Source organism: Mytilus californianus, unplaced genomic scaffold (genome assembly GCF_021869535.1).
Source record: "Mytilus californianus isolate M0D057914Y unplaced genomic scaffold, xbMytCali1.0.p SCAF_11, whole genome shotgun sequence".
Classification (NCBI taxonomy): domain Eukaryota; kingdom Metazoa; phylum Mollusca; class Bivalvia; order Mytilida; family Mytilidae; genus Mytilus; species Mytilus californianus.
In genome coordinates this window covers 31,234,777-31,244,890 of record NW_026262593.1, presented here as the reverse complement: position 1 = coordinate 31,244,890, position 10,114 = coordinate 31,234,777, and the positions used below count along the sequence as shown (strand labels likewise).

General features: G+C 31.3%; 1 protein-coding gene across 1 annotated transcript; it reads right to left on the bottom strand.

The window, feature by feature from the left end:
* Window positions 1–356: 356 nt before the first annotated feature.
* Window positions 357–8,156, bottom strand: LOC127719898 (uncharacterized). The gene is made up of 6 exons (XM_052226253.1): window positions 8,076–8,156; window positions 6,149–6,251; window positions 5,101–5,243; window positions 3,884–4,014; window positions 3,208–3,274; window positions 357–2,259 (listed from the first exon to the last, which is right to left on the bottom strand). The coding sequence occupies exons 2-6, from the start codon at window positions 6,220–6,222 to the stop codon at window positions 2,129–2,131; spliced, it is 546 nt and encodes a 181-aa protein (XP_052082213.1). The 5' UTR covers window positions 6,223–6,251; window positions 8,076–8,156; the 3' UTR covers window positions 357–2,128.
* Between the last annotated feature and the right edge of the window lie 1,958 nt (window positions 8,157–10,114).

The following is a 10,114-nucleotide window of genomic DNA, read 5'->3' as shown; positions in this document are numbered from 1 at the left end:
ATTCTTACATTAACTTTTAACTGCCACATGTGGAGCAGGATCTGCTTACCACTCTAGAAACGCGAGATCACCCCCAGTTTTGGTGGGGTTCGTGTTGCTTAGTCTTTAGTTTCTATGTTGTGTCTTATGTACTATTGTTTTTCTGTTTTTCTTTTCTTTTTTAGCCATGGCATTGTCAGTTTATTTTTGATCTGTGAGTTTGAATGTCCCTCTGCTATCTTTTTCCCCTCTTTTTTCAACTGTCTGGTATAGTGAATTATGGAAAGGTTTCAACATGGCCACTAACATCATATCTAACCCTTAAGTATGCATGCCCTTTGTGAAGTTAAATGAGAAATAAGAACTAAAAAGCAATATCAGTTCATATAAATTCATTTTATTGATAAATTCTAATAGATAAATCTCCAGTCCAGCTGGAGGTATTGTAATCTACAGTTAATAACAAATATATATCAAAATGTAACAGAATGTCATTGAATAACTTTACACACATGAATATTGAATGTTACATTATCATCTCAAATCACAATCCTGATAATTGTGGGAAAACAGAAAGAACGTGTTGAATAAATATTGCAATTTGTGAGATAAACATCAAACTAAAGACAAACAATTTACATAGAGACATTGTAGCATTGAACAGACAACAGATACTACAGTATTACTTAAAACAGATACTAGACGGATCTTAAAAATTGGACCTTCTACAAAAAAAATTATTGGAACATGGATGTAGTTATGAAAAGCCATTTCTATTGATTTCTTTTTTGTCCATCATTCTCTGTTATTTAATCTCTCTCTTAAATCAGCATCCCCTTAATTTCCTTTTCTTCAATTTTGGGCACACATTTTTTGTATTCTTTATTTTTTGGCCCATTATTCTCTACTTTGTTGGACTTTAAAAGAAATACTGACTAACTAAATTGTTATCATTCCTTATCAATGACCCACCTATGATAGAAGGAGAATTATAATTTAAGGTACAAACATCCTTCTGCCCCTCCATTTGTCTGTCCCACATCAAGGTTAAGGATTGGTTTTAGGTAGTTTACTATGTATGCCAAATTATGGTTTTGATCTAGACTATGTGGTTAACTGAACATACAAATGTGATAGCGTAAGCAAGCATGGTGTCCTGTGAGACACATTGACTTTTTTTATCTTCCTCTGATTCAGGAATGAAGGTTTTTGATATATATCTAAAGTAAAGGGCAAAACCTTAGATGACATTGATTAGCATTGCACAAATATTTTTAAAAAATTAACTTATTCAAAAATAGAGTATTATAAGACAGAAAATCAATGTACAATGGATGCTCAATAAGCACATAATAGGACACTAAGTTAGACTGCAATAAAATGTAAAGTAACAGAATGTTAATTTGTCAATTATGTTTTAAATTAAAACAAGTCATACAATGACAACAAAATGAACAAATGCAAGGCAGCAATAATTGCTTATACTGAATATGGTTATATAATGAAATGCTAAATATATATATTAGATGAAATATTAAAAATTCAAAAGAATTTTGATTTGAAAAGATTGTTATGTTCAAAGTCTGAACTGAAAAGATTGTTATGTTCAAAGTCTGAACTGAAAAGATTGTTATGTTCAAAGTCTGAACTGAAAAGTCTTTGAAATACTTTAAATATTCACTTACATCTTCGAGAGAGAAAAAAAACAGAAAATCTCTTTAGTTTCACACATATACAAATCTGTTACATTTTTACAGATTTCTGAGCTAGAGCACTGATCATAATACAAGAACCACTTGAACATTAAAAGAGACCTGTTGATTATATATTACTATGGCAAATGATCTGGTTAGTTCTTATATGCCCGCCCTCAATTAATTACAATGTACTTGCAAATACAAAAGAATGTTTGAAAACCAATGTTAATACATTTTCACAAAGTGCATAAAAGATGCCTTAAAATGCTGGTATAGTTATATATATTCTTATATCATGATGGCTATACTAAACTTTGTGATTTTCCTTAAATTTACTCCAAATCTTGTAAAACATTATTAAACAGATATCTTAAATTATAAGTACAAAATTCTGTGAAAATTAGGCTGACTTAAATGACTCTCACGCTGTTATTTTTCGTCAATCTTGTCATCTAGACATGCCACAAACAGGAACAACAACTCACTGGTTCATAACATACTCCTGTTCTCATTCTGTTATCTAACACGCTGTCTCTCTTCACCACGTTAATAACCCAGAATGGTAACATCAAAAAGAAGAAAACTGAAATAAAATATCATTTTAATATTAAAATTTAATATGCTCTTAAAACTATAGGAAAAAGAATGTCCAGTCTATAAATTCAATTATATTGTATACAAATCTGCAATACGTCAAGCTTGTTTAATCAATTATTACATGTTTTCTTGTTTGTTCTACTGACACTATATTTTGCATCATAAATTCATTGCATTTAAATAGACGCCATAATTTTCATTCGCCATTTCATTGTACATTTCTGATGCACAATGCTTTAGATATTACTTCACAGAAAAGAGTCCAATGAAGTGATTTACGTAGAGTGACCTTTGGTCAACTGGCATAACTTAATCATTAAAAAACTTAAAATTTGTCAGCATCATCCAAACATATATGCATTGATAAAATTTACTCGATTTTTCAGATTTTGTAACACAAAAAATCTTATAATTTTCAATGGAAATCAATTTTCCATCATAGCCACCTTTTGTTACTGTTTAAACTATCTAGGTTTCTGAATTTAGTGGCCGAATTTTACAGAAAGGACACTTTTTCTGCAGAAACAGTTGGTACACAATGTAATTCTTTGTACGACTTCTAAACTGGAGTATAAATCCTGTGTAATTATATAAATAGTGTGTACAATTAAGACATTTTGGTCCAGAGGGTTAATGTTTCAAGACAACTTCTCTTGTAACAGAAGCTGTACCTTCAAACATTATCACAAAATGTTATCTTAAACTTCCTTTTATCTTCATTTTGTGTTTTCCCAATAAACACATATAATCCTTACTATATAAGAGAGTTTGTTTCAACCTGTAGCCTGAGAAATGCTTGAAACCCAGTACTTTTAAATGTAACAATTGAAGTCTCACTTAAAGTCTACTCTATACATACATGCTGAAAAGTTCACTAATTAATCATTTGGCCCTTAATTGATGAACTAATTGTGAATTTATATATGAAACTTACTAATGCTAATAGCACACACCCAGCTGTACCCGTAACATATCTGGTATAATTCATCTGTTGTATTTTTCTGTAAAAGCATACATAGAGTCGAGAATGGAAACATGTATATATCATATTTTAATTTAATCACCTGTTTTGTACTTCAAGTAAAATTAATTATTTCCATCTTTGAAGCTAGTTTTTAATTTACATGTTCAAACTTAATGCTAAAGTTCTGTGCATTTCATGATAAAGCTGATTTCTTTTTTCTATTACTTTACACATATATTCTCAAACTATCTATAGTTTTCCTGAAAAGCATTTTCTTTCCAACCATACTTCACAGGAGGTCTAAAAAATAAAAGGTTTAAAACTAACTTGGATAAGAAGAATTAATAGAGATAATTCAAAACTTGTGAAACTACTCTTATCAGAACAATTGAATATTTTGGAAATGCAGTTTCTTGGCTCTTGTAAAAGCTGAAAATCAATTTTAGAAAGAAGTATTTGATGATTGGGATGATCAACATCAAATCCATGCATGAAGCTAGCTTTCATGAATAGAATTTATAAGATTGCTTAAAATTTGAAGATTTTACTATCGCCAAAGGAGAACAACCAAAATTTTGATATATATGAAAATTTACAATAAAAATTCCTAAAAAAGTTTAAAAAAATTCCTTGAAAAAAAACTTACACATTCTGCAGCTTGTGATGTCAGCCCAATATGTACCAAACCTTCTATGAAACAAATAACGCCAAAAATATGGAAGACAAATTTGATCAGTCTTGGTACTGGGTTCATCAACATGAACAGTAATGTGAAACCTGAAATAAAAGTCCCTTACATTATGTATTATAATTAAGGCATGTTCACCAAGTGCTCAGCAGCTTTATCAATGACAAAAGCATGAAATAAAGGAACACATACATCCATAAACATGCAAATACATTCTTATCTATTATAATTTTAACGTTTCCAACAAATCTGACTAAAATTCTTTTTTTATAGTAAACTGGTATTAGAAAAACTGTAGTCAAGCTCTCAAATTCCTATTCCTATTCCAATATTTGTTTCAATACAGCAAAGTCAGTAGTTAACCTTGGAAATTCAAAAGTTAATGATAAAAAATGGCTAACTCCTCCTACAAATGTATGTGGAACATAGGAAATCTCAAAATGCATAAGAGCCAAAACCAAATTAAGAGGCACACAAAGCCATTTTTTATTCCGCTCATGCCGGTGCTAGGGGCCGTCTTAAACTTGCAGTGAGGTGAGAGTTTTTTTGCTCCATGTTGAACCTCTCACTGTGACTTTGAGATGAAGGACAGTAATAAAAGCGCTGTTCCTTTGCTTTTTTGTGTTTTTTTGCTTGCATGTACTGATTTTGTGTCGTGGATGGACACCCCATATCCTTTTTTTTCTATTAAGCTGATAATTATCTGATAGTTCCATGCATTCCCTCTTCTGTAGAAATATATATTTAAGTAAAGATAATTAGATTTACCATAATGTATAATTGCTTACATTGATGTCATTTGAACTCCGGTGGATAGTTGTCTCATTGGCAATCAGACCACATCTCCTTATTTTAATATTGCTAAGATATCATAAAAAAACATTGGGAATTTGACCTGCTACATGTATATTATAGTAGTAATACATGTATAACTTATTACCTTATATATAAGGTCTGTGCTTTTCTGTATGTTATCTGGTTTTAAATACCAATAAGACTAATTGACATCAAATTGTAGCTTAAAAAACACAATTTATCCATAAACTAAACCATATCAATTTATTTTCCAAACACTCTAACATAGATTATACACAACAAAGTGACTGAACTACTATCATAAAACCATTATTTAGGAAGTTGAACTGCTTGTAAAAGATTTTGTTATATAACCTCACCTATTGCAACAATGGTGAAGACTATGGATACAATAAGAAGTTGAAACAATGGCTGGATACACCATCTTGTTGTCTTCTTAAGGACCAGTACATAAAACTGGGGTACCAGTAAGGCCAAGGAAAAGATGGCCAACAATATAAATCTGGAACGAAAATATTATAAAAAAATCAGTATTTAGAAAATCATAACACATGAATCTTTAACATGTCAAATATACCAATTTTTAGGAAGAAATCAATTCTTTATTGATTTATCAAGAGTAGGCTATCACTTAAATAATTTATGACAGATGTACTAAACTTCAAATCTGTGTGTATGTCAATGAATAAATGATTCAAATAGTCATCATAAAAACTTTTCAAAGCTAGAAAATATAAATATATTGTGTACATTTTCTTATGATTAGAACAACAGAAAAGCATGAAAATTCATGAAATTTTTAAAATGATCTAAAACCAGACATCACATTCATGGACCTTTTTCTGGGGAGAAGTGTGCATTTTTATGAATTAATCTTGATCTTCACTTGCTTTGTTTCCTGTGCTTTTTTGTTTTCAGATGTTCCTTAAATATCCATTGTACTACTCTTAATTTCTACATGTAGGCAAAATGTTAATGAAACATGGACATGGTATCAATACATGTAAATAACACACTTGGTCTCCTCATCAATAAACTTATTGTTGCAATTCATAACAAATATATGTTTGAAATGAAAATTTGAATATTGAAAATAAGCTTCATGTAGCTTAAGTTTAGCTGTAGCATGCTAAATGCCATGCATGCTTAGATTTCTTATCATGTACATGAAGTATAAAGTACATTAACTTAATATACAATAAGGGTTAAAATTTCATAAAAGCCAGACTCAAAACATAATGCAAATCATATGTTTTTTCTTGAATGAAAATACTATAAAATTGGTATATCCTAAGATTTTAAAAGTCTTTCCAGAGAAATAACAGACAAGTTTTCTAAGTTTTTTTGTAATGTCAACTACCATCCTTGAATCTATAAGTCCATACATAAGCGTTATTAGCCACTTACATTTTCTTTCTGTTGTCTCTTGGAAACCATCTCATTAGATGGTAAACAAAGTGGGGCCAAAAATATTGCCACATTTCTGCTAATAGCTCTTTGGATGTTTACACTGAAAAAAATAAATGAATAACTGAATTAACAGACAATAGACAATTATAACAATCGGTAAAGGCTCAATTCAAAGTACATTGTGTTAGCATACATTAATTTTTTTATGAATGGCAACTCTAATATCAATACATTATAGGTTGTATACAATTGCAAGTTAACTGAATGTTATGTAAATCATCTAACTTTAGACATTTCAAAAATGTAAAAAGAACACATCTTTACTATCTGTATAGACTCACTGTTTAATAATAATGCTATTTTAACACTAATGATCCTTGTTGATATATATATGTATAGTTTTAAAATTTAAATAGTTTTAGATATTTTTTGTCTAAAGAGTTTCTCTTTCCCTTTTATAATTTGACAATGCCACATGAAGTGGTATTCGTCTTCACTTTTATTTTGCATACATAATTTACAAATATTTCATTTCTAGTAATTTTATTATATCTCCCTCTTTCAATTTCGAGGTTACATGTTTGAGCACTTAGTCTCATTTTTGCTACCATAGAGTTGTCAGATTTCAAAGTAAGTTGATCAACATAAGGTTTACATTTGCCTATCATCAAAATGTTACGAAATTTTTCAGAATAAAATTTTTTAGAATTTTGCTCTTGTAGGTTTTGATCTACAATGTACAATGCACTGATGTAATTGATTTAAAAGGGTTAATGAGTAAAATTTGATTTCTTGGCTAAGAAGGGGAATCCAAGTTTTTGAAAGACATGAAACAATATTGATAACCCTAGGCTTTTTTTTCCCAGTTGCCTTAAGGTAATCATGTGCTAATTAAGGTATTTTCAGACTTGACCAAATTATCCAAATATTTAATAGAGGAATGATGATCAGGTTTGTTCTTAGGGGAGTCTGAATAGCTTTGCTCTACTGTCATCATTAAAGGTTTTGCAATCATGTATCTCTAGGATTTGTTTAATAAATTTGGCCCATATACATTTTGTAGTTTATGTGTAAAAGTTTGAAAGGATCAGAGTAGATCAAAACTTTCTCTCAATGAATTAAGAGGGATTGTTTAGTCCAACTGTTTTGGGTTTTTTTTATTCTTGAAAAAAGATATTCTTGCTTTTTCCATAAGTACATGTATTGAAATTGCTGTAGTAATTGAATAGTATTCAATTTAATTTTCATGTGTGTATTATCTTTTTATCTTTGATTACATTGTACAATCATATATATAAATCAGGGATTAAGATAAGTGTATTTTCATGTATTCAGTTTTATCAAATGAATTTGGTTTATATTTCATCACCACCATACATGTATATACTTTCATGTCTTCAGGTGTATATAGTTGCTAAAATTATACCCTATGGGTAGTGCTCCACAATTAATGGAGGAACACACAAGAAACTGAACTGAACATGAGTCAGAGGGATAGAGCTCTATTAGTGACCCAGTTTGGACCAATCTCCCAAATGACTTATAATATCCAACTCAAAATATAATTCCCCAAATGGGATATAAATACACTTAACACCCTATGGGATTCTGTGTCCATATCAATTTTTCTAATTTGACCACCCACTAAGGCTGAAAATCACTCTGGACTCCTGGTTGTTATTGAGTTTGAAGATGCTTTTTATTAGGAAACAATCTAGCAACTTAATTATTCATTTTCTGGAATAGTTGGTTACTTTTGACCTAAAGTTGGCTACACAAATGTTTTCAATATTTTTGCTAAATTTATTAAGATTTTGTGCACTGTACTTAAGATTTAAATACAATTTGGGTGTTACTGTCGAAACATAATTGTGGTAGTTTACATGTTTTTCATGTCGTTAAAGGTCGCAAACATCAAGCTTACCATACTCTTGATCAATTTTATGAAAATTTTTCGAAAATTGTTGGCAAGCACTTGTTTACAAATGGCCGCTGACAAGAAAGACAACTCCAATTAAGAATGCGGGACAACTCGGTCCGGAGACAACTCGGACCGAGTCAAATCGGACCGACATATAAATCAACTCGGTCCGTCTATAAATCAACTCGGACCGTCTTTAAAGTCAATTCGGTCTATGATGACAACTCAGACAAAGTATTAAAAAAGGATTTGAACTTTATTCATGATATAAATTATTACTGAAACTACTATAACACAGTCAGTATGTGTTATAGTAGTCTCAGATTATTATAAATCAGATTGATTTTGATTTTTGGTGTTTTAACGCCACTTTTAAGCATTGCTTTTGGACTATTTCGTGGCGGCCAGTTTTTATTGGTGGGGGAAGCCGGAGTGCCCGGAGAAAACCACCGACCTTCGATAGGAAAACTGACAATCCTAGTCAATTAAGATTGGAGTCGAGTGCACCCGCACGAGCGGGGTTCGAACTCACAACCTCAGTGTTGACTGGCTAGTGATTACAGTAGTAACTACTTAGACCACTCGGCCACCGAGGCCCCATTATAAATCAGTAAATGTTATATTTTACCTGACAATATTATTATTATTATGTTGCTGAATTTGCATAACATAATAAAAAAAAGTGTATAATGTGAATTCAAATGTTTACTTATCTTTATCAATTTATCCAGATTTATCATACTGAAATTTAATTTAAGCAAACCTGGGAACAGTATATCTAACGATATATACACAGGCACATGTCTCAGGATATATATGTTAATTGTTTCACTTGACGACCATTCTTTGCAGTGCCACATATTAGTAATATCAGTCCCCAGAGCTCTGATTGTTTCCCTAATCTATAGTTTGAAACACTGCTAAAATACATCGGGTTTTTTTCGTATTGAATAAAATTGAGAATGGAAATGGGGAATGTGTCAAAGACACAACCCGACCAAAGAGCAGAAAACAGCCGAAGGCCACCAATAGGTCTTCAATACAGCGAGAAAATCTCGCATCTGGAGGCGTGCTTCAGCTGGCACCTAAACAAAAATATGTACTAGTTCAGTAATAATGGACGTCATACTAAACTCCGAAATATATAAAAGAAACTTAAAATTAAAAATCATACAAGACTAACAAAGGCCAGAGGCTCCTGACTTGGGACAGGCGCAAAAATTCGGCGGGGTTAGACATGATTTTTGAGATCTCAACCCTCCCCCTATACATCTAGCCAATGTAGAAAAAACAAACACACAGCAATACGCACAGTAAAACTCAGTTTAAAAGAAGCCCGAGTCAGATGTCAGAATAGGTAACAAAAGAAACTTAACAAAACGACAATGATACATACATTAACAAAGGACTACTAGCAGTTACTGACATGCCAGCTCCAGACCTCAATTAACCTGATTGAAAGATTATGTCTTCATCATATGAATATCAAGCAGAATCCCTCCCGTTAGGGGTTTAGTATCATACCATCATAAAATATATGAGAAGAACATAACCCGTATCATGCCAACAACTGGTTTTAGAATAAATGTGTTTATTTCCGATGCAACGACCCTATAAGTGACTCAATATTAAAGCCAAAATATGCCATCTTTAGTGACCTGACAACAGTATCGTAACTATATCCCTCCTTAATAAGTGTTTAAAGGTTTTGTTAGCTTTTGAGGTGAATGCCGACATTTTTGTGCTTTGTAAAGAATATTACCATAAAAGATTGGATGTGAAGACTGTCATGCAGTACAAGTTGCTGTGTGAAATCTAAAACGAAGCATTTGTAGCATTGGTTTACTTGTGTCTACATCTTGTTGTCTGTTATACATGGAATGCCTGGTTTTTTTTTCATAGAAGAAAGTGTTTTTTTCTGAAATTATTTCTGTTGCATAAATTATACTTGTATAGTATATAGTCATGCCTGGTAAACCATCAGATCTCAACCAAAAGGTTAAGCGAGAAAAAAGTTTACTGGCACTTCCCGTTGAGCTTTC

Bases quoted from the DNA above. Each gene is read 5' to 3' on its own strand.
- LOC127719898 (XM_052226253.1), bottom strand. From the start codon at position 6,222: ATGTGGCAATATTTTTGGCCCCACTTTGTTTACCATCTAATGAGATGG. The intron at 4,015-5,100 runs GTGAGGTTATAT...CTTTTATTTCAG, and splicing joins CTTCACCATTGTTGCAATAG to GTTTCACATTACTGTTCATG. The intron at 2,260-3,207 runs GTAAGTTTCATA...ATTTTATTTCAG, and splicing joins GGTGTGTGCTATTAGCATTA to TTTTCTTCTTTTTGATGTTA.